General features: G+C 43.1%; 1 protein-coding gene across 4 annotated transcripts in view; it reads right to left on the bottom strand.

Moving 5' to 3' along the window:
- PIK3AP1 (phosphoinositide-3-kinase adaptor protein 1) overlaps positions 1-25215 on the bottom strand; it is a 170944-nt gene that overhangs the window by 9048 nt on the left and 136681 nt on the right. For all 4 annotated transcript variants that reach the window (XM_033943251.1, XM_033943248.1, XM_033943249.1 and 1 more), the window contains 5 exons: positions 24386-24451; positions 9389-9594; positions 7557-7629; positions 4858-5016; positions 2235-2305 (listed from right to left, as the gene is read on the bottom strand). In XM_033943251.1, coding sequence (XP_033799142.1) covers positions 2235-2305; positions 4858-5016; positions 7557-7629; positions 9389-9594; positions 24386-24451 — 575 coding nt within the window. The remainder of the gene's footprint in view (positions 1-2234; positions 2306-4857; positions 5017-7556; positions 7630-9388; positions 9595-24385; positions 24452-25215) is intronic.

Genomic DNA, 25215 nt, shown 5'->3' with positions numbered 1-25215 from the left:
TAATTTTTCACAGAATCCCTACGCTACATATTTCCTCTCAGGGTTTCTCCATGGTAGTATCAGTTTTGGAGTCCTAACTTTGTTGGCAGAGATGCCCAAGCCAACCAGCTGTAGTTGTCCGCTGCCTGAGCCCTTAGTTCCATGCTGTTTGAGCAGTGAGGAAGTTAGTGGCATGCTTTCATCCAGTGTGTGCCCTCTTTCTCTCTTTCCTTCAAGTAACTACCCTTTCTGTCTTCTCTTCCATCCAGCATTTGCCCACTTTCTCTGCTCCCTTCCATCCAGCATTTGCCCCTTCTCTCCATCTTTGGTCCAGTGTCTGTCCCTCTCCCCTCTTCTATCCAATGTGAGCCCTCTTCACTTAACCTTCTATTACCCCAGGAACAAAAAAAAAAAAAGTTTCTGAGCTCACTAGGGACAGCAAAAGTACATGCATACATAATATGTAAGCCACTTTGATTGTAACAGACAAGTGGTATATCAAATCCCTTTCCCCTTTCCACCCTTCCATCCACTGTCTGTCCTCTCTCTCCCCTCTTCCATCCAACATCAGCTTTCTTTCTCTCCCTCTTTCATTCAGCACCTGCCCCCTCTCACCTCCCCACTTCCATCTAGCATCTGCCCTCTCTCCTCCCTGACACCCCACTACCACTGCTGCTTCCCCAGACTAGCAGTAGCAGTGACAAAACCAAATACAGCCATCGTGAGGCTGCACTATACAAACCTGAGGCTGTCGGCTCTGTCCTGGAACAAGATGCGACATCAATGGAGGCAGGACTGGCAGCTTTGAGTTTGTACAGTGTAACCCTGTGATGGCTATGCTTTGTTTTGCAGCTTCTGTTAGTCTGGGAAAGCAGCAGCAGAAGCAGCAGGGGTAGAAGTTGGAGGTAGTTAGGGCAGATCTTAACATATGCCTCATCTCTCCTATGAGCTCTCTGTGGCTTCCCAAGGTGCCACAGCACACAGTTTGAAAACCACTCTCTAAACTATGACAACGATGGGCTGGATTCTCTAATATCACCTGTAAAATCTGACAGGCCACTGTCGAGGCTGTAAATGTAACAATTTCAAAAAGACGAATCATTCTCAAAGAACCGTGCACGCAAATGAGGTTCACAGATGGTTGCCAAAATTACATGAGATGAGTCACTGGTGATAGTGATTGGCACATGTGCAGAACAGTCCATGGAAAGAGGAGTAAATGTGTGCATGTGCTGGGAAAAAGCTACGCCATAGGCATGCATATCGTTGGTGTGGCTTATTGGAGTGCAAAATATGCACATGTTATAGGCGCGCGTCACAGCACCACGTTTGGAGAATCACCCGGTGATGATGGAGAATTGTCCAGAGTGTTCATTTAAATATTAATGGGTCCATTTTGCTACCATTTTAATATTTATAATCTCATTGTAATATATTTGCATGGAGGCTGCTAGGAAGCTTCAGAAAGACCATGTTGAGCCGTTTTGATAATCGTGCGGTAAAATAGTGTCATGCTAAACTGGCTGGAGCCAGTTTAGTGACCATCGTTAAAGGCATGATAAGTTTTGAGAATCCGGTCCTAAGTCTTTTGCTAAAAAAAATGCAGTGTCAAATTTTGGGCTGCAAAAACCCCAAGATTAGACAGTGAAATATGTCAGTGCATGGAAGAAGTGCGAGATCTGATGATGTTAAGGTAGCCAAACAGGCAGAAAAGGTAATGACAAAAGCAAGAAGGACCTTGGAAGCACAAGGAGAGGAGTTGCAAGGAGGAAAACATGCGATAGTGCCTTTGTATAAGTCTCAATGTAATACCAGTATATTTATAGGTCTATCACCAACCCTCTCTATCAAGATAAATGAGTGAGCAGCTAGGTTGGCGTGCTTTGCATATAAGTGTCTTCTCTGAAATACCTCAGCCCCACCACTCCACCGCTATGTTGAATTTCAAAAAAGCGGGAGATTTACGTGGTAACTCATCATAGGTAAGTCGTTTTCTAAACGCTGTGGCAATTCTAATGTGTTCATACAAGTGCCTTTTTTTCAACTAAAATAGTGTCAAGAAATTTTTGAAGAGTATATACTTAGCTTTTATACACAGCTGAACCTGGGAGTCTGACCCGACATGTTTCGAACACACAGTGCTGTCTCAAGAGTCTCCCGAGGCCGCCGTTGTCATCCGACTCACAAGTACAGATTCTGTGATACCTACCATGATTTTTTGGTTTATCTCTTTCTTTTGCCATGGAAGTGCTTACCTCACTGTCTCCTTCTACACCACTGCTAAGACTCAGCGTACTTCGAGTGCTGGATCGAGTACTTGCACTGCCTGGGTAACAGACCAGAGAATTGAAATGCACAGGAGATCTTATATTTTGTAAAGCCAAGTCTCTATTGCATTCCCTATTGTCATTTCATAGAACACTTCATTACTTATGCACTTTCCTACAAAGGAGCAATAAAAAAAAGCCAACAACTAGAGCAGGGGTAGGGAACTCCAGTCCTCGAGAGCCATATTCCAGTCGGGTTTTCAGGATTTTCCCAATGAATATGCATGAGATCTATTTGCATGCACTGCTTTCAATGCATATTCATTGGGGAAATCCTGAAAACCCGATTGGAATATGGCTCTCGAGGACCGGAGTTCCTTACCCCTGAACTAGAGCATCATACTTAACCACAACTCATAAGGAGGGCTATTATCAAAAGTCATTACCCATATAAATTGATACATAAGAGAGTAAAGGTACCTTTCCTGTATTTTTGTGAAAGTATCTCTAGGACGGGTTAGGCCAGCAGAGGCAACAATGTTGTACTTTTGTATTTTCAAAACTATACACATTATTTTTCATGAAAATAGTACTCAGTGAAAAAGCAGGTGCATCTGTCTGTGGATGCACTATCCTCAGAGTTTTTCAGAGTCCTGCACATTCCTTCTGATCTGGTGCATAATTCACAAGCAAAATGTGCCTGCAGGCTTTGCACCTGAAAGTGGTGTGTGTATTCTTACCTAGGGAATTCATGGGGTAACTGAATAAATGATAGAAAAATGTGTTATATAATGTGCCACTATCTTACCTAGGTTTGCAGCCGTTAAGAAGTTATTTTGGAGATGCAGTGGTGTGATAGCCATGTTAGTCTTATTCCATAACGCATACCATACCTTTCCAACAGCCCGCAAAATAAACACGAACCGCTTTTAAGAAGCGATCCCCATTCCTGGCATTCTATCCTCCCCCCAATCCCTCTTCCCTTTAATCAATTTGTTTTTAATGATGTAATTATTAACTTTCCCCTCCCCCTTTACCCTCAAGCTCATGTTTGTATTTGTAATTTGTCTATTTAATGTTCACATTTCCCCCCCTACAAAAATTTATTTTAACCTTTCATTTGTAAACAGGCCAGGTCCACGTCGATGGTCGGTATATAAAAATTAATTAAACTTGAAACTTAGTCCAATTTTAAAGGTAATAAATATAAATAAAATAAAATAAAACAAAAAAAAAATAATAAGATGATACCTTTTTTATTGAACTAACTTAATATATTGTTAGTCCAATAAAAAAGGTATCATCTTATTTTATTTGTTTTATTTCTATTTATCACCTTTGGGGGGGATGAAGAAATTACTACCTGCTGCCAGTAGATGGCAGGATTGTGAATATAAACTTACACAGGTACTACATTCAACATGATGGGGTCAAAATTCAGCTGGCTGTGCTCAGCGTTTTGCTGACCGCTGTTGGCATTATGCCCAGAAATTCAATGCTGGACTTGCCCCGCTGTTTTAAGATGTAAGTTCAAAATTAGAACTGGTCAAAAAGTCTCCCTCCTGAAACGGTATCTGAATTAGCTATCTGGGCATGTCTTCCCAACAAGTTGGAGGAGAGAGAGAAAGAATTGTAGGAATACCAGACGTTCGGGAAAACCTGGACTGATAATCTCCCTCCTACCCCAGATCACCACCTCAGCCATAGATTCTATTGGAGGCTCTTCCAGTTCTGCTTGTGGGTCAGTCCTCTCTCTCTACTCATGGTTTGGTGTCTGCCCTTTACCACCCCGCTGGTCTACCTTAAAGGTGTCCCCAGTAGTGGCAGTATTGCACATATGCTCATTTGCTGCCTGGGCCTGCTCTGAAGCTTTCCTTCTGGTCCATCCCATTTCCTCTGATATCACTTCCTATTTCTGAACAAGTAGTACCAGTCAGAGGCCAGGCTAGAGGCAGCAAATGTGGTGTGCTGCCACTATCATAAAACAACAGAAGACCATCTTTAAGGTAGACCAGTACAGGGGGCTGGTGATGTTGAACTGTGGTGGTGGTGGTGGGAAGATGCTGGATTGCGCCAAGGACAGGGTTGGGAGTAGAAGAGAGCAGAAGAGATTTTTGGAGGAGACAAGGAGATGCTGCAATGTGATTAATTTTCTTAATTGTGAGGGGGAGGGTTTCAATTGGAGGGTTTATGATCTTATAATGAATAATGGGCTTAGAGGGAGGGTGGGGGGGAGGGTTGCATTTATATTTATAAGATACACTGATAAGATGTTCAAGTGGTCTAATTAATAGTGTTTATTATGAATTTTTGTACACTTGATGAAAGTTTAAAAATGAATAAAGAATTAAATTTTTTTTTTTTTCTTAATTGTGATTTATTTATTGTGATCAATAGTGCATTAATTGCAGAATTAACTGCAATTAACCTGCAACCCTAATAAAAGTAGGTGTACAGTTTCTATACATAGGTGGTCATGCCAGTTTGTATATGTAAAAAAATAGAAAATTCCCTTCTGTTTTCTTTTTCTTGATCTTAAACAAAAGCAAGATTAATGCAGTTTTAATACAGTTTAACAATCCCCACCCCTTACTGCTTTTGCCCTGCTTACTGGCTGTGCTGGAGGAGCTCTCTGTGTTCCAATTCCCTCGGCGGATTTCCATTCTCCGTGGAGGGGTTACAGATGCAGTGGGGTTCAATTCATATACATTACTTTCCACTTTCGCTGATATGTTTTGGCCAGGCCGAACAGGCTGTGATATCTGTAGATCTAGAATGAAACAAAAATAAATCATATACTCTAGCATTGGCTACAGCACCCCCTCCTAACAAAACAGCATGTTCATGAATCAGTGCCTAGATATCACTACACCTACTCTCCCTAAATTATCTTTCTAGATACAACACTCTGGCCTAGATGCACTAAAGTCAGCGATCCTCAAATGATCATCACTAAACCGGTTTTGACTGGTTAAGCAACAATCAGATTTGCCGACCTGATGCAGAAAATGGCTCACCGCCTGGTTTTCTGCAGGATCGCTCATTTTCCAATCACGCTATGCAAATAAGCTCATTAATATTGAAATGCCATGTAACCTAGCAGAGCGATTGATGCTCTAACATGGCTTCCTGATGCACAAAAAAAAAGTGATCGCTTTTAGTGATCTGAAAAAAGCGATTGGTCAAGACCAGTTGCTTACCTGTCCCACTGATACAAAAATATTTATAGCATGCCAAACCATTTTATGGACACAGATTCTGTGTGTGCCCCATTAAAAAAAAAAAAAAAAAAAAAGAAAGAAAGAACAAAAGCCCCCTCCGTCAATGACTTCCCTCCCCAAACCGGCACCAGTGAAAATAGGCAGGAGGGATGTCCACTCCCTCTGGCCCTGCTGAACCCCCCTCCCTGTGCGAGAAAAAATTGGCAAGAGGGATACCCACTCCCTCCTGCCAATGAAGGCCCCCCCCTGTACCACCCCACAAACCATCCCCTACCATAATAAAAGAAAAAATACCCTCCATTGATGACGGCCCTCCCTGACATCCTCACAACAAATCAGCACTGGGGACTGAACATCCCCCCCACGCACCAGCGAAAATAGGTAGGAGGGATGCCCACTTCCTCTGGTCATGCTGACCCCCCCACTAGGCGCAACCCCAACGAACCATCCCCTTCCACCTCCCCCCAAAAAAGGAAGGAGGGATGCCCCCTCCCTCCTGCCACCGGATGCTCTCCCAAACCTTCCTCCCCGACACCCCCCAGTACTTTTGTCTGAAGAGAGAAGGAGGGAGACTCAGTTTCTCCAGTTCTGAGGCCTGCCGATCCAAAATGATGGGCCTTTCCCTCCTGGGTGCATCATGTGATGCATTGGGAGGGGCCTAAGGCCCTGACTAGTTCAGATGCCTAAGGCCCCTCTCCCCTTTCCCGCTCCCTGTACTTTACAAAAAAAATTGGTAGGAGGGTTGCCCACTCCTTCCTGCCACCGGATGTCTCCCCCCCCGAATCACCCCACACACACCTGAATCACCCCCATACATGTATGTGAAGCAGACAGCAGGAGGGATGCATCTGAGCCAATCTTGGCCTTAGGCCCCTTTCTTGGTGCATCATAGGATACACTGGGAGGAGCCTAAGGCCTTGATTATCTCAGGCGCCCAAGGCTCCTCCTCAGGAGGAACCTTAGGTGTCTGAGCCATTCAGGGCCTTAGGCCACTCCCTGTGCATCCCAGGATGCACCAGGAAAGGGAAGGCCCACCATTTTGTAATAGCGGGCCTGCGAGCCTCCTGCACATAGAGGTACGGGGATGGTTTGGGGGCTGTGTAGGGTAGTTTCTTGGCGGGTCTCCTGCATGTAGAGGCATGGGTAGTGGTTCGGGGTGTGTGTGGGGTGGTACAGGGGGGCCAAGGGGGCATCTGGTGACAAGAGGGAGTGGGCATCCCTCCTGCTTATTTTTTGTAAAGTACAGGAAGCAAGGAAGGGGAAGGGGTGAGGGGTCCTGGTATGGGGGGGGGGGTCGGTTCCGTAGGAAAGGGGTCATCTGGTGGCAGGAGGGAATGGGCATCCCTCTTGCTGATTTTTATCTAATAACGGGGTGTGGGGGAGGGGGATCCTGGCAGTGTGTGTGTGTGTGTAGGGTTGGTTCAGCTTGGTAGGGGGGGTTTGCAGAGGCAGGAGGGCGTGAGCATCCCTACTGCCTCTCTTTATTGTTCTTCTGGGGGTTGTCAGGGGGCGGGGGTTCTGTCATTGGTTCTGTCATTACTGCTGAGCTTACTTCTGACATCCCTCCTTCCATCTCCTCCCAGATTGGTTGGAAGATTAAAGATGCATCAGGCAGACTTACTCTGATGTGTTGCTTGGATAGCTCCCTTCTGAGACACATTTTCTCTGAAGGGAGCAGAACAAAGCAAAGCAGTACCTCAGGATAGATCTATGCTTATAGAGTCCTTGTAGCACTAATACTTCTTTAATTGTCAGGCTGGTCCAGGACAAGGTGGTGGCAGTAGCAGTGGAAGCCCATTAGCAAGAAGGGAAGGAGGAAAATGCTAAATGTGGGGTAGGAATAAGGAAGGAGAGATGAGAAATTGTTTAGTTAGGGGAGAGGTTAGAGGGGAAGAGAAGATGCTGGCCACTTGGGTGGGGGGGGAGGTATTAAAATGGCTGAAAGGTCTAGGCATTCAATACCCATGTGCTGGCCCTGAGACAAAAAATTGCTTCCCAAGGATACCAAAATTGCTTGGGTTTAAGAACAGGCTCCTTCCCACTCCCCAACCCCCCCAAAATGCCAGGTTTAAAACATGGTTCTTCTTACCTTTATGTTTTCCTTTCTTTTGTTTTTCTGCTTGTCTCCTAGTGATACTGTCTCGTAGCTTCTTCAGATTTTCCTAAAACAAGACAGTACATTTTTGTGAGAGATAAAGATTTCAAGCCTTCTGTACTAATAAAAATTACCTAAAGAGGTGTGTCCTCCTATCAGTACCACACAGAACCGCCAGGTAACCATGTTAGAGGAGGGAAATGTTTTGCCAGTTCTGCTGTGACCCAGGGTACATTAAGGACCTGATTCTGTATAGGATGCTGGTCTTGGTGGCTGCCTAAGAAGTTGCTTAGAATTGTGTACTGGTGTCCTATGCAGAACTGCATCTACCCGAAAGGACAGATGCCTTATTTAACTCCCCCCTCTCCCGATTCACTAACTGGTGCATATGTCAACCAGCGCAGGTTAGAGCATCACGCCTGCTTGACTGCAAATATAGGCGGCTCAGCCACCTATCTTTGCCAAGTGATCCCTTGCCATCAACTGACCGTGGCATGGAAATCCCTTATCAGATGAGCCGGCAGGTCTCTCCAAAACTACAGCTTCAGGGAGTCCTGCTGGCTCAGCTGAACGGGCGGGGATGGGGGGGGGGATATCTCTGCCACGATCAGCAGAGGACCCCAACATCCACCTGCCCAATACCTGCTGTCACCCCCCCAAAAAAAAAAAAATTGTCAGGAGGGATGCCCATTCCCTCTTGCCTAACACCTGCCATCACCACCCCTGAAATCAGCAGGATGGATGCCCACTCCCTCCTATCACCTGCTGTCACCCACCCCCAAAATCATCAGGAGGATGCCCACTCCCTCCTGCCTAACACTGTCATCACTCCCCCCTCCCCCCAAACCACCCAACATCCCCCCGACACCCCCTCGTACCTTTAGTGCAGATCCCCCAAATTCCATAATACTGTATCTTTAATAAATGCCCCTGATCTGCCCATGTTCCTTTCATGACTATGCCCTCTTTTCAGTTGTGCACTGAAAAACCGATATGCAGATCTTTATAGAATAGTGCTGAGCAAGATGTGGACGTAAATCCAAATTGTTGCAAACTAACGCCAATAATGATTTTTAGCGCCCAATTATGAGCACTAATGGACAGGTTAGGGAGGTGTTCCTCCTTTAATCTTCCATCCTCCATTCCTCATTATCTCTTCTTTTACCCATCCTGTTCTTTCCAATCCCCAGTTTCTAAAGGAGCGAGATATACATGAACAGACTCTTCTGTTTCAAATAGCAAAAGTTTGGAACCCTTTTCCACTTTGTTTAAAATTTTGTGGAAATGATATGTTATACCCATAACACCCTTGGCCTGACTACTGCTTTAAACCATTCAGTATTCAATACATTCGCATGTTAAAAGCTGTCAGGTCCAAGGAACTGTTCTCCCCCACCTTGTGCCATGTAATCAGAAGGAGATTGGCTGGAGAAGAGGAAGGAGTTGATACAACTACAGGCCAGCTGCTGCCTGCCCAAATTGACTCAATTCCTGCTCCCAGAGCTGACGTTAACCAGCTCCAGGAGGGAAACATTTTGGTCAGTCCTGGCTTTCAACATACTGTACATGCCAAAGCAGTGTGGTATTTGTAGTACCTGATGCTACCCATTGAAATCAGTGCTGCATATCCCATAATGCATCAGCATGGGGTTATTAGAAATCCAAAACTGGCCTAAAATCTCTCTCCTGGAACTGGTTAAACTTGGCAGCTCTGCCTTCTCATGACAATTGAATAGCAGACCAGGGGCCCTGATGGTAGTCATTGCTATGTATTAGTAGATCATCATCGCTGAACCATGCAGTTATAGAAGAATTAAGTGGTAAACCTGCTGGAATCGGAAAGACTCAGATCTCCTCTTCTGATTCAAATGCCATTCTTTGAACTCCAGAACAGCGTCATCCACACTGACTATTCCCAGCTTCACTTGCTCTTGTAATGTTATCAGTTGGCGCTGTCCAGGGGTTTTCATTCCAGCAAAGGGATCATATATGCTGGACTGGGGTCTGTCTCTTCTTGACTTTAATGTAGGTCCTGCAACAATGGCCCAAAGAAAAACTGATGAGAGGCAGTTAGAGCACAAGTGTACACCTGAGATCCTTTCCCTTTTCCTCCACTACTCAGGAGGGACATCCATGCAATGGAGACCACTGCAGTGCCATTTTTCTACCACTGCTGTGAGCTGCTATCAGATCCTCAGAAGTAGCTTAATGTCAGAAGTCCTAACTTTGTCTGGTTAGCTATATGGATGCTGGCACTAAATATCGGCTTGCACCAGCATAACATTCTGCAATCGGTTTGTAATATATAGTGTCCTGCTCTCTTTCCCTCCTACCCCCCAGCACAAAGACTAATTCACCCTCCTGGCCGACCTTACTTCCTGGTGGGCCAGTGAACCAATAGAGGCAGGAGCTTATATATAATATCATGTGGACCCCAGCTAAATATAAGCTAGGACCCATATAAAAGCCAGTGGCCTGTCAAGTTCAGTCAGATGTCGATATTCAATGTTGGTGCCTGGACATGGCCCAGCATTGAATATCAGGGCCTAATTCTGCCTGCAGCAGTCAGCATTTTTTTTTTTTTTTTTTTTTAAACCACCAACTGCTGCTAGCTGAATATTGAACATGCGTGAGAGCTGGCATTAGCGGCCAAAGCGTGCCTACTGAATTAAGTGCGGCTGCAGGTGCGGCAGGAGACATCTTTAGATGATAGGGATTGGCATCCCCACCAGCAAAGGTAATATTTTATTGCAGTGGGTGGCTGTGACTACTGGGGAGAGGGGAAAAAGGGAGAGAATATTGGGCTCCCTCAGTCCATGTTGAAAGCCCATATTAGCCAAAACACAACTTAAACTACATAGGGCAGTGATGTCCATGTTCTCTAGGCAATGAGATAAATTTTATCCTTTTATGTGACAGAGTATACTATACTGCCCTTTTATAGCCCAAATATCAGCTTGCCTGTCTGAAATTGCCACCAAGATGTCTCACCGTCATCTATAATTAAATATGGCCAAGACTGAATGCCTTATCTTTCTTCCTAAACCTGCCTCTACCCTTCCCCCATTCTCTATCTCAGTAGATAACACTCTAGTCCAGTGCTCTTCAACCTTTTTACACCTATGGACTGGTGGAAATAAAAGAATTATTTTGTGGACTGGCAAACTACTAGGACTGAAATAAAAAAACCCGTTTCCGTCCCGTCCCCATGAGCTCGGTCCCCGCAAACCATCTGATCCCATTCGCATAAGCCTCAAATAGTTATGATTTTATATTGAACATTCATGTCTCCACCAGACTTAATTCGGATGCCATCAACAACACAGCATTAAACTTCTCATCCTCACATTAATCACAAAATCCAAACTACTCAGTACGGGACGTCGAGCAATACTCCTGCAATTTGACATTTCAGCTGCCTTTGACTCTGTGGATCATCACCTTCTATTAACAAAACTGTCAGAAATTGGTATAACTGGAACAGTGCTAAAATGGTTCTCTGACTTCCTACAAAACAGAGAATACATCGTTAAAAAGAATGAAGAGATCTCCAAACCCTGGAAGGCCTTCTGTGGGGTGCCTCAAGGCTCTCCACTTTCCCCCATCCTATTTAACCTTTTCATGAGTTCCCTCGGAAACATCCAATTCGATGATGAAAGCATAATGTCCTACGCAGATGACATTCTCCTCCTCATTCCCACAACCAACAACCAGTCAGATGTCACCAACAAAGTCTCAACCAATATTGAAAGAATCCAAAATTGGGCAACAATCAACAAGCTAAAACTAAACCAAACCAAAACCAAAATCTTATACTTCCACACAGCCCAACAGACAGCACCGATAAGCATCACTCTCTGATTGGGCCACACCCTCACTTTCGCTAAAACATCTAAAATCCTAGGCTGCATTCTTGATTCCATGCTAACCATGGAAGCTCAAATCTCTAATATCCGGAAAAAGTCCCTCTTTACCATGAGGCAACTAAGACTCATCAGACCATACTTTCATCACATATATCCCTCTACTATCAAGAAAACTGAATAAGACAAATTATTACAGAATCCTATACAGAAATATCATGCTAACAGAATGCTACAGTCACACATGACAGGAATAGTGTTAGGGGAGTGCAACTAGGGCAACTGCCCTCTGTTCAGAGAGAGTCCTAAGCCATCTGGAAGCTAAAAAAGCACTGCCTGGGCTTTGCAGTCCCCCAGTTATGTCTAACATCAGCTCTAGCAGGATACATATTTCAAATCTGATATATTCTAATCACAAAATAGAAATATAATTATTTTTTTCTACCTTTTGTTGTCTCTGGTTTCTGCTTTCATCTTCTTTTCACTCTCTTCCTTTCAGCATCTGCCCTCTCTGTCTCTTCAGTCCAGCATCTGCCCCTTCCATCCACTGTCTGCTCTCTCCCCCTTTCATATGGTATCTGCCTTCTTTCTATGCCCCTCTCCCATTTCCATCCAGCCTGCGCCCCTTCTCTCCTTTTTACATGATTCATTTTGCTCTCTTCATTTTTATCTCTCCCACACCAGATCTAGCATCTTTGTCCCTCTCTCCTTATTTCTCTGCTGACCCCCTTCCCAGCATCAATCATTCTCTACTTTCTCATTCCTCTGTCTTTCCCCTTTCCCTCATCTGATCTCTCCATTCCACCCTGACCCCTTCCCCTCCTCTAATCTCCCTGTCAGCTGTCTCCTTCCTTTTTTTCTCCTCCTCTGTCCAGTAGTAACCCTCTCCCCTTCCCTTTCCCTCCTCCTCTCCCAGCAGCATCTTTCCTTCTCCCTCCCTCAAGGTCCAATAGCAACTCTCCCTTTATCTAGCAGCTTCCCAGCCTCTAACAGTGGCTTCTTCCCCTTCCCTCCGTTCCCCTCAGTACTTGCCTGCAGCAGCACCAGTAGTGTCAGTGCAGCGATTCACTTAGGCAGCCTTGGGGCTTTTGCTAAGTCGCAACCCACCTCTGAAGATGCAACTTCCTCTTTCCTCAGAGGTGGCGCGACTCATCAAAGGACCCAAGGCTGCCTAAGCGAATCGCTGTGCTGACGCTATTGATGCTGTTGCAGGCAAGTATTAAGAGCTGGGAAGCAAAACATCAGAGTTCCCCTGATCTTGCCGGCTCTGCGCGGACCGGCAGAAAATTTCTGCGGACTGGCATCGGTCTGTGGACCGGCAGTTGAAAAACACTACTCTAATGCACCCTGTCTCAACGGCTCGAAACCTTAGTCATCTTTGACTCATCTCTTTCCTTCTCTTCACATATCTAACAGACCACCAAAGCTTGTTGTTTCTTTCTCTACAGCAAAGATTATTGTTTCTCTCTCTACAACATTGCTAAAATCTGACCTCTGTTTTCTAAGCAGGATGTCAAGATTCTCATCCATGCTCTCATCACCTCTCACCTGGATTTCTGCAATGTCCTTCTCGCAGGTCTTCTGATGAGCCATTGTTCTCCCCTTCAATCTGTTCAGAATTTTGCTGCGTGACTCATATTCCACCAGTGCCATTATCCTCACATTACCTCTCTCCTCAAATCACTTCGTTGGCTCCCTGGCCATCTCCACATACAGTTCAAACTCCTTTTATTGACCTACAATTGTACTCATTGTGCAGCTCCTCAGTATCTCCTCTCCCTTGTCTCTTTCTATACTCCACCCCAGAAGCTTGGTTCGTCAGGTGAGTCTCTCTTGTCACTGCCCTTCTCCTCTACTGCCAACTCCTGACTCTGTCCCTTCTGCCTTGCTGCGACTTATGCCTGGAACATCCTGCCTGACTCAGTGCTTCAAGCCCCCTCTCTTGTGGTATTCAAATCCAGGTTAAAAAACTACTTTTTTGAAACTGCATTTATGTCGTATCCAGACAACTTGTAAAGCACCCATATCTGTGGTAATTCCCTCTTTACTCCCCTACCTCTAGTCCCTTATATTTCCCCACCTAAGTAACATGTACTGTATAAGTCACCTTTGTCCTATGTCTATCTTAATTAGATTGTAAGCTCTTCGAGCAGTGACTATCTCTTGCATATTTGTTGTACAGTGCTGCATACATCTGGTAGCACTTTATAAATAAATAGTAGTAGTAGTAGTAGTAGTAATATATTCTAGGCAGTATATAAATTTTTTTAAATAAGATAAATAAATAAAATATATGACATTTTATATGAAATCACTCATCCATAAAATGTCACTTTTCAAGTAGTATTTACCATCAGAACATCTCAATATCCCATATCTGTGGTAATTCCCTCTTTACTCCCCTACCTCTAGTCCCTTATATTTCCCCACCTAAGTAACATGTACTGTATAAGTCACCTTTGTCCTATGTCTATCTTAATTAGATTGTAAGCTCTTCGAGCAGTGACTATCTCTTGCATATTTGTTGTACAGTGCTGCATACATCTGGTAGCACTTTATAAATAAATAGTAGTAGTAGTAGTAATATATTCTAGGCAGTATATAAATTTTTTAAAATAAGATAAATAAATAAAATATATGACATTTTATATGAAATCACTCATCCATAAAATGTCACTTTTCAAGTAGTATTTACCATCAGAACATCTCAATATCCCATATCTGTGGTAATTCCCTCTTTACTCCCCTACCTCTAGTCCCTTATATTTCCCCACCTAAGTAACATGTACTGTATAAGTCACCTTTGTCCTATGTCTATCTTAATTAGATTGTAAGCTCTTCGAGCAGTGACTATCTCTTGCATATTTGTTGTACAGTGCTGCATACATCTGGTAGCACTTTATAAATAAATAGTAGTAGTAGTAGTAGTAGTAATATATTCTAGGCAGTATATAAATTTTTTAAAATAAGATAAATAAATAAAATATATGACATTTTATATGAAATCACTCATCCATAAAATGTCACTTTTCAAGTAGTATTTACCATCAGAACATCTCAATTCCTGTCAACATCTCTCAAATGACTTACTGCAAACCACAACAGAGGTTCGACACTTTAATTCAGATCTGCCAGAAAGTCTTCTCTCTTCAAGGCATCACTACATGATACGTCTTCTTGGAATTTACAGTTCATGAACTCCATTTGCCCATCTACATCTCAGTGAGCACTCTCGATCCAATGGTCTCAAGCCACCAAATCATCCCAGCAAATACAAGTGACCTCAGACCTTAGTCATTTGCTTTAGTGGTGGCTGTCACCAACCAATCTTTCTAGGGGTCTTCTTTTCCATATTTGGTCACACCAAAAACCATTAACAACAGATGCTCCTTCTCAACAGCCTCCATACTCAAGGCAACTGGTCTCCTCAAGAGAAAACTCTCCACATCAATCTCCTGGAACTCCGAGCAATCCTCAATGCTCTCTGCACATTACAACAACAACAATAATAATAATAATAACTTTATTCTTTTATACTGCCATAACCAAAAGTTCTAGGCGGTTTACACTAAAAAGAGCTGGGCAATCAGCGAAACACAATAATACAGTAAAAAATACAAATATTTGTAAAATAGAATTTCAATAATAAAACTCACTAAGTAATAAACTTATCGAACAAAGTAGTATTCATTTGAATGGACAACCAGGTAGCTGTGTACTATGTGAACAAACAGGGAGGCACAGGGTCTTACCACTTTGCCAAGAAGCAATTCGAATCTGAGCCTGGGCAATTCCTCGCAACATATTTCTTAAAAGCAGGAAAGCAAAAGATCTTAAGAACATAAGAATAGCCTTACTGGGTCAGATCAATGGTCCATCAAGCCCAGTGGCCAATCCAGCTCAGTAGTACCTGGCCAAAACCCAAGGAATAGCTACCGATCCAGGGCAACAGTGGCTTTCTCCATGTATTTCTCAATAACAGACTATGGACTTTTTCTCCAGGAAATATCCAAACTTTTCTTAAAACCAGCTATGCTATCCGCTCTTACCACAACCTCTGGCAATGTGTTCCAGAGCTTAACTATTCTCTGAATGAAAAAAAAATGCCCTCCTATTGGTTTTAAAACTATTTACCTGTAACTTTATCGAGTGTCCCCTAGTATTTGTAATTTTTGACGGAGTGAAAAATAGATCCACTTGTACCCATTCTACTTAGCGGACAAGTTGAGTAGACTCCTACAGACTCATGAATAGTCCCTCAGAATGGGAGACCCTGGAAGTAGACCTCTTTGCAACCCCCACAACCACAAACTTCCTCTCTTCTGTTCCAGAACCTACACTCCTGATCGTCTGCAGTCAGGTGCATTTTTCCTTGACTGGTGAAATAAATTTCTTTATGCTTTCCCTCCAATTCATCTACTACTGTCTGACTGGCAGTTGGAATCAGGAAGGAGCTTCACTCTCATGGAAGAAGTGCTCCGAGGATCTTGAGAGGAGTGTGCAGAAGGTCACTCATCAGCGGACCAGAAAGGTATATTTTGTCCATCTTCATATGCCTGCCAGAGCAGATTAATGAACTTTGGAGTAAATTCCTTAGAAGGCAACTCCCCATCCCCTTTAGAAGGGAGGAGATGCTTCTTCTTGGACTACGGGGCCTCTGTGTCAATTTGTGCTCTGTGTTGCCGTTCCAGGGCTCCTGGGAAATTTTCACTCCCCAAACAGGCTCAATAGCCATGTTCTATGCCCTGGAGGCCACATGGAGCTAAACTTGAAATTCCTGCATCCCAGTTTTGCTAGGTGCGGAATCTGGTGCAAGGGTGCTCTTCAGCCACCCATCCTTCACAAACAAGTCACCATATAGAGGTATTAGAGTCAGAGGACTTCATTCCTGGAACTTTGAAAGCAAAACAAGCTGTTTTGGAGGAGTTTGAGAACTTAGAAAAAAAAAATTGGGAAAATCCAAGATGGCCACCACAGGTGAATTTTAGCACTTAAAAACAGCTTAAAATCACCTCAGGGCTGACCAATATCAGCAAAATATAGAATTTATTGGGAGGGGGACCAAGGCCCTAGCTTTAGAAACAATCAAAAACAGCTTTTGAAGAACCCCCCCACCCCCGATTAGCTGTGACAGTCTTACTCAAGACCATGTGCTGGGGAATGGTGGTGCTGCTGCTGCTACTGCTGCCTACTTCAGCAACTCTCAGGTGTAGCTGTTCTAGGAGAGGTCCTCTGCTTCCAGTCACTCAACCACTTCGCTGGGATCTTTGGACTGCCAGTTGAACCTTCCCGAACTGACTCTAAACCCCCCTATACCTCTGAACCTCATGAAAAATAGGGGGGGAGGGCACGCAAACACCAGGAGAATGGACCCCGAGTTTTACTAATCTTCAGTAGGCTGGCTGAAACAGGTCCCAGAAGGATGCACCTGCCAGCTGCAGATTTAAAATCTGCTCCTCTCCACGCATGCAGAGTAGACCCTTAACAAAAGGGAACTCTGATCATCACAAAAAAACCACAACTAGAGCGAAAAACCAGAAGACTATCACAAAATAAAAAAGAAATAAACCATCTTTCATGCTTGCCTGCAGAAAGAGAAACTGAAGGGGGCAGTAGAGACCAGGGAGATGGAGGAGGTGTTCAAAAGCTGTGATTGACATCTTTCTGCAGTATGTGTGTGAGAATGGATAGAGGACCCTATGGCTCAGCATACCATCCCTATTGTACTGGAACACCAATTATTTTTTTTGTTTCAATATTTTTATTGAACTTTCTAACAACAAACGTACAAAGTAGAATACATGTTTGATACAATAATCATCATGGTGCACAATCCAGCTATGATCATACAGGTCAAATGTACATGGTATTAATAAACAAGATAAGAGTCGTACATTCACACAATGGAATATGAAAGTAGGTATATAAGTAATTAAGTATATTACGAAATTTACCAGAATGAAGTTACAATGTGATTAGGAACTGCAATATTGAACTAAAGGAGCCCAAACTGACTTGTAATTAGAAATTACAGCAGAGCTTTCAGCTAATGACTTTTCATATTTACCAATAAGACATAAGGAGTTCCACCATGAGTGGAATTCAACCTTGGAGAGATCTTTCCAACAATAAAGGACAGTTTGAATAGCTAATGGTAACATTATATTTAATAAACGCTCAGTGTATCTATCTACTGGTTGTACCAATCCTTTGGACTTCAGTATAACAATCTTAAAGGTTAGTGGATCTGCAATAGGTAAAATGTCACAAATTGTATTCCAAACTCTCTCCCAAAATACATTGAGATGCGTGCATGAGAATAATAAATGTTCCAAAGTGCCAGGTAGTGTTTCACAGGACCAGCAATTGGGAGAAGTATTCGGGTCAATTTTATGTGATAAGAGGGGAGTCCATGTCGCCCTATGTAATAGAAAGTACATAGACTGTAATAATGAAGTTGATCGAGCAGACTTGAATAATAGTGGCCAAATTTCAGGCCAGTCAATAGCGTCAGATGGAAGATTCAGCTCTTGAGACCACTTGATTTCAGTGCGAACAGCAGGCCTACTGTCAGAGAATTGAAATTGCTTATACCAAAGTGATGCTTTATTATTCTTACTGGAAAACTTTTGGATCAGCAGAAATAAACTGGGGAAGGGTGGTAAATGAAGAGCAGAAGGTAACATTTTCTTGAGACAGTGCAATAATTGTATCCATCTATATCGTTGAGTGCTCGGTAATCCCCACTTGGTCGATAGTTCTTCGAAAGTCATCCAAGAATCACCTGACATCAAATTTTGAATGGTCTTAATTCCACTGTTCATCCATATATTCCAACTTACGGTAGATTCTTGAATCTGAAGCATAGAATTATTCCATATCGGAATCATTTTGGAACTCTCCCAATGCACCGATAAAGATGATTCCGCCATAGAGAGCGCTTTCTTGTATGAAGATAGAATCGGATCAGACTTTTCACTTTTCGATAGAAGAGAACCTGCTAGAAACTCTAATCGAAACTCTCCATATAAGTTATGTTCCAATCGGAGCCATGCCGGAGGATCCATATTCCTGGAGTTATTATGTGTACTGAGCCACTGACGTAATATAAAGGCGTTGTGATAATGAAGAAAGCCAGGGAAACCTACCCCCCTCCCCCATCCTCCCTACAAGCTTTCAGTTTTGACAAAGCAATACGAGGATGTTTTTTATTCCATAGGAAATTTGAAAGTATAGTCTCAATATTTTTATAAAAGGAGGGGGGAAAATGTATTGGAAGCATATGTAGTACATAATTAATCTTTGGTGTGATCATCATGCGAACTGTTTGTAAGCGACCCCACCACGATAAGGAGAGTGGAGACCATTTGCTCGTGAGGGACTTAGTAAGATCCAGTAAGTAAGACGTATTAAGCTGAATAGTTTCTTCAAGAGTGGGTCCAAATAATACTCCCAAGTATTTCATTTTAGATCTAGACCATTTTACCCCATATGAAGTCACCTCTTGTTCAACAGAAGGGCAGTTGATTGGCATGACCTCCGTTTTGGAAGTGTTTAGTTTATAGCCTGAAATAGTTGCATATTCTTTAATAATAGTTAACAAAGGTGGAAAAGAAGGTGGTGTAATATACAACAAAATATCATCTGCATATGCAGATATTTTAATCTCTTGGCCACAATAGGTGAAGCCTTGGATTTCAGGAGAGGTTTGGATAGCAATGATGAGTGGCTCCAGAGCAAGATTAAACAGCAAAGGCGACAGAGGACACCCTTGCCTAGTCCCCCTTGTGGGTTGAAAAGAATGCAAAAAAATACCATTAATGTAAGTTCTGGTGGAAGGCGCTGTATATAAGACTTTCACCATACGGATAAACATTTCTGGGAAACCATACCAGTCCATCACCTTAAATAGGAAAGGCCACTTAATCCGATCAAAAGCCTTCTCTGCATCAATTCCAACAGCCAACAGTTCTTTTTGTTGTTCTTGCGCATGAGCAAGGACATGGGAAAATGTTCGGGCATTATCTTCAGAGAAATGACCTGTAATGAACCCACTTTGATCATTGTGTATTAATTTGGGTATGACAGCTTGAAGTCTATTAGCAAGGAGTTTCGCAAATATCTTCGCATCCACATTTATGAGTGATAATGGTCTGTAATTCGGTATTAAGCTCAAATTCTTACCATGTTTCGGAAGTACTATCATAGTGGCTTCGGTGAAAGATCCACTTATATTACCAGTTATTACAGCATGTTCCAAAAAGGACGAAAAATGTGGAAGTATCTCATCCTGAAACTCTCTATAAAATTCCACTGATAGACCATCAGGCCCAGGTGATTTATTGCTGGCCATGGATTTTATAGCCATTCTGATCTCATCCAGCGAGAACGGGCGAGAGAGGCTTTGATTGTCTATGTCAGACAGAGTGGAGTGTGGTAGCTTGTCCAGAAAATTCGAATTTAGCAACCTAGAAGTTTGTTCTGAGGTATACAAGGTCTGATAATAGTCCTTGAAAGCTTGTGCGATATCGGCTGAGTCCGTTAAGAGTTCCCCAGAGTCCAGTTGAATAGTATTGATTGTATTTTTATCCATCTTCTTTTTTAAGTATGTAGCCAACAATCGTCCGGCTGAGCCCGCGAGGAATGGCAGCATAACATCGGAGCTCCTGCACCCTATTAAGGAATCTATAGAATATCACACTCCAATCGCAAAGTGAACCATTTCAAATTAGCAGTTCTGTTGTTGGGGATTGCTTATTAGTGTATCGAAAAGTTTTAGAGAGCAATGGCCGACAAAAAAGTGAACAAGCGACACAAGCCGGAGCCGGTCTCACCATCTAAGGCCCCGTTGCCTGCTTCGGATGCCAACATTAACAGAGAGGTACTGGCAGAACTTAGATCGCTAAAAGACCTGGTCATGGACACGAAGACAGCGACCAAAGAAATTAATGAAAAACTCGATGGCATGGCAATTGACTTCGCTCAACTTCAGACGCGGGTGACCACGCTGGAAAGTTCAGCCGAGGTTACCGCGCAAAACATGGCCGAGGTGAGGAGCCAATTGAAACGCATTCCTGTGCTAGAAAGGGATTTGGAGGAGTGTAACGACCGATCTCGTAGGACCAACATTAGAATTTTAGGCATCCAGGAAGGGGCTCACGATCACGATTTGATCAACTATTTAGAAAAACTGATCCCAAAGCTGCTAGATCTTACCTTCACCAGAGAGTTTGAGATAGAACGTGCACATCGCGTTCCTGCATCTCGTTATGCAAATGATAGATATCCGAGGCCGATTGTGCTTAAAGTGCTTCGCTACCAGCACGTTCTTGACATCATGCAGCGCGCCAAAATTAGATCGCCTGTACAACACGAGGGAGCCACCATTTTGTTTCTCCCAGACCTCAGCAAGACAACAGCTGCGAGGCGCAAACGTCTGCTCTCTTATCGACCCCAATTAAAGCAGCTTAACGCCAAATTCAGCATGCTCTATCCGGCCCGAATGCGGGTGACTTTGAATAATAAAACTACGGATTACATCAAACCGGAAGATCTAGACGCATTCATTGAACAGCATGTTCCCACTCCGATACATCAGGTCTGATTATCAGCTTTGCTAAGAACTGCATGTGTTCATGATTTCTTGTTTAGTAATGGGGTAGAGCAGGGGTGCCCAACACGTCGATCGCGATCGACCGGTCGATCGGGAAGGCAACGCCAGTCGATCTCGTGTTGCCGTTCCAATCGGCCGGCCGATCAGCCTTCCTCTCCCCAAGGTTCCCCACCGGAATCTCCCCAAGGTTCCCCACGCACACACATTCTTGCTGCGCCCTTCCTGCCCGACTGCCAGAACCCGTCTTCCGACTGGGGGATGAAGTCACTTCCTTCGGGAGAAGGCGGGAAGGAGGTCTAGGGAAGTCACGACCCTTGAGAGCTGAGCGCCGGCTGCCCCTGGCGGAATTGACAAGCCAGACTGGAGAAAGGCGGTCGAGAGCAGGAGGTGCTCTGCCCAAAAATGCCGGAGCTGCTGCTGCTGCTCTGACGTCTTGAGCCTGAAAATGGGAAGTTGAGTGTCGTGCTAAAAAGAGACTGGAATGGCTCTCATGGAAGACTGGCTTTTTTTCTTTTCTTTTCCTCGGCCTTGGGGATCCAGAGATTTGGGCCTGCAGAAGCCTAACGCTGACCAGCATTCCTCTCCCCGACATCAATTCTTACATCGGAGAGGAATTTCTGGGCCAGCCAATCGCTGCCTGGCTGGCCCGGAACTTCCTCTCCGACATCAGAATTGAAGGGGAGCAGAATGCTGGTCAGTGCAAGGCTTCTGCATGCAGAGCTTGGGGGGCGATGGCTTGGAGGCCTGTTCCCCGGTGGCGATGGCAAACCTAGTGGCTTGGGGGAGGGCAAGGAGAAAGAAACAAAGGGGGCAAGCAGGGAGACAAAAAGAAAGTGGGCATGGAGAAAGGGAGAGAAAGAAAGAACAGGAGGCAGGGAGAAAGAAAGAAAAAGTTGGGGGAGAGAATGAGGTATGGAAGAGAGAAAGCATATAGGAGGCTGAAAGAAGGAGTGGGCTGAAATCAGAAGATGTCAGAAGAAGTGCAGCCAGTGTGAAGTGAGAAGAAGTCAGAAGAAGAAAGTGCAACCAGAGACTCATGAAATCATCAAACAAAAGTAGGAAAAATGATTTTATTTTCAATTTAGTGATCAAAATGTGTCTGATTTGAGAATTTATATCTGCTGTCTATATTTTGCACTATGGCTCCCTTTTACTAAACCACAATAGCGTTTTTTAGCGCAGGGAGCCTATGAGTGTCGAGAGCAGCGTGGGGCATTCAGCGCAACTCCCTGCGCTAAAAACTGCTATGTGGTTTAGTAAAAAGGGAGGGGTTATATTTGTCTATTTTTGTATGGTTGTTATTGAGATGACATTGCATAGAGTCATCTGCCTTGACCTCTTTGAAAAAAACCCGGAATATGAATGATAATTAACATTTTCTCTGCCTTTCAGTGTACTTTGTGGGGTTTTTAAAAATTTTTTATTGTTGGTAGATCATTTTGACTTGGTCATTTTAAAAGTAGCTCGCAAGCCCAAAAAGTGTGGGCACCCCTGGGGTAGAGGATTCACTGCAGTAAACTACATTTTTCTTATAATACCCCTCAGAGGCTCTTATCAAAATTGCTCAGTTAGTAATAGTGCAGCCTCAGGTGCTTTGTTTTGGTTCAATTCATTCATTCTTATGAACAATGTGATGATTCTTCTCTATATCTTATGATATATACCATGTTAGTAGGGTGCGGATGTTCTGACTGTTTGTCTGCTTAATTTCTTGCTCTCTTGCTGCACTCACAATGTTTGATATGCGGTGTGTGTTTAACCCACTGCAATGTTCTCATGGAGTACAAGTTGTTCTTTTCTTCTCAAATGTGCATGATTTATGTTGTTTTTTCATCACACCATTCACATGTTTATTGAATTACTGTGTGTATCATACAAGGTATATCATAATCTTCTGTTATTATGACGCTTAAAATCATCTCTTTGAACGCTAAAGGGCTCAACAACACATTAAACTGAAAAAAACCCATGGATTACTTGGAACGTAAAAAGCCTGACATCATTATGTTACAGGAAACACACTTAGATAAGCAGGCATCGGAACGCATTCAACTTCATTGGTCATTACCTCCTTATTACTCTCCAGCGGTAGATAAAAAAGCAGGGGTGATCAGAAAAAGTAAAGAGTTATAAGTATTATCATCCTCCACTGACCTCAATGGTAGATGGGTCAAAGTAACATTTAGTTATTCTGGTCAGCACTATACCATCTTTAATATATGTGGGCCTAACTTAGACAACCCTGATTTCTTTCATGCAATTACTGCTTCAATATTGGAAGATGCTGACTCACTCTTGGTACTAGGGGGAGACTTTAATCTAGTGCTTGATGGGATTAGAGATCGTAAATCCAGATTTGCTTATAGAAAACCTAAAGCCTGGTTTGCTATTCAGAATCTTATTCAAACTCTCCACTTGCAAGATATATGGAGAACTGAGCATCCTTCTGATGAGGAATATACTTTCTTTTCGAATCCACATCTGTCTTACTCTCGCATTGAATTTTTTCTAGTGAGCAACTCACTACGTCCCTTCATAACAGACACAGCTATTCTACCTATTATGGTATCCGATCATGGATACCATATGCAGATAAAAATACATACTCCTTCCAGGAGCCAGAAACAGTGGAGGTTTAATTCAGCTTTAATACAAGATCCTTCATTTAAAGATCATGTTAAAAATGCTATACAAGAATATTTTCATTTCAACACACCGGATCAAACATCCTGGAATTGCTGGTGGGACGCCTTTAAAGCTCACATTAGAGGCTCGGTCATGACGTATACAGCTCACAAACATAAGATGCAGAAGATGGAAGTGGACCAGTTAGAGACGAAGATAAAGAGTTTAGAAGAATTACATCAAAAAACACCATTGGACTTTAATCTTCTACATCAACTGAACAAATGTCGATTCCAATATAATGCGTCTCTCAGCAAGCAAGCTTCACACTCCATTATGAAACGTTCAGCGACTTATTTCTCTGGAACACCAATTATCGATTGCTAGTGCCATTTTAGTAGATTACGTTACATGTGGATCTGTGATCCAAGCCCAAAACTGAACATCTAACTTTGGGCGACCTATACAGAAACTGGACAAAGACCTCCCTCTATCAAAGAGCTATGGATGCAAGATTAGACATATCCCTACTGTTCAGGATTGAGGGTCAGTGTCCATGTTTATGTGTGAAGTACACTTCCTCTCCCCACTCATGTCAGTAATAGATGAAGATGGATGATCAGAGGTCTCCCCCTTCCTTTCAAGCTAAGGGTCACAGAACAGAAACCACCCTTCCTGTCTATATAACAAGATGGCAGGACAAACTTCTTCCTGTCACTTACTTTTCTTCAGAAGTCCAGTGTGTATATAAATGTTTTCTGCCCTTGGCTGATTTGTCTCTGCAAATACTGAAGGAAAACAGACCAAAGTTAAGAACTTTTAATGATCAAGAAATGGTCAAAATACATTCAGGAACAGAAAGGAAAACCTGTACAGGTACAAGATCCAATATCTGAAATCCTTGGAATCAGGAATATTTTGGTTTTGGAATGGTAATGTTAAGTCTGAAAAAGATAGCCCATATGACCATAAAATTACCACCAAACATTTTTTATTTCAAAATAAAACAAACATTAACCACTTCAAAAACAAACTTGTTCACCAAAAAACCTTCAGTGAATCATATGGCTGCCTCATGCTGACATGCCCCTGCCTCAAATTTTCATGTAGGACAGATATAATGTTTAAATCATTTTTATTAAGCATTTCCATTTGAACTTCCAGCAATGTACAATAAGAACACAACAAAAACAATCCTCCAACTATAGAAAAAACATCAACCAACTCTTCCCTCCCTCCAACCTGTCCCCCCAGCAGGATAGATATAATATAAAATATATAATGAAATAAAATATAGGAGTGCGCATCCCAACAATTTTCATAGTCTTTTATTTTCCATGTTGTTTATGAAAAAGTGTGCACAACTGAGGAAAGAGTCACACTTTCAGTTCTGGTTCCTTATCTCAAAAAAGATGATAAAGGGAATGGAACTCCTTTCATATGAGGAAAGACTAAAAAGGTTTGGGCTCTTCAGCTTGGAAAAGAGACGGCTGAGGGGAGATATAATTGAAGTCTACAAAATCCTGAGTGGAGTAGAACGGGTACAAATGGA

Source organism: Geotrypetes seraphini, chromosome 4 (assembly GCF_902459505.1).
Source record: "Geotrypetes seraphini chromosome 4, aGeoSer1.1, whole genome shotgun sequence".
In the NCBI taxonomy this organism is placed as follows: domain Eukaryota; kingdom Metazoa; phylum Chordata; class Amphibia; order Gymnophiona; family Dermophiidae; genus Geotrypetes; species Geotrypetes seraphini.
The sequence above is the reverse complement of the archived record's forward strand: the minus strand, read 5'-3'. Positions and strand labels throughout refer to the sequence as shown.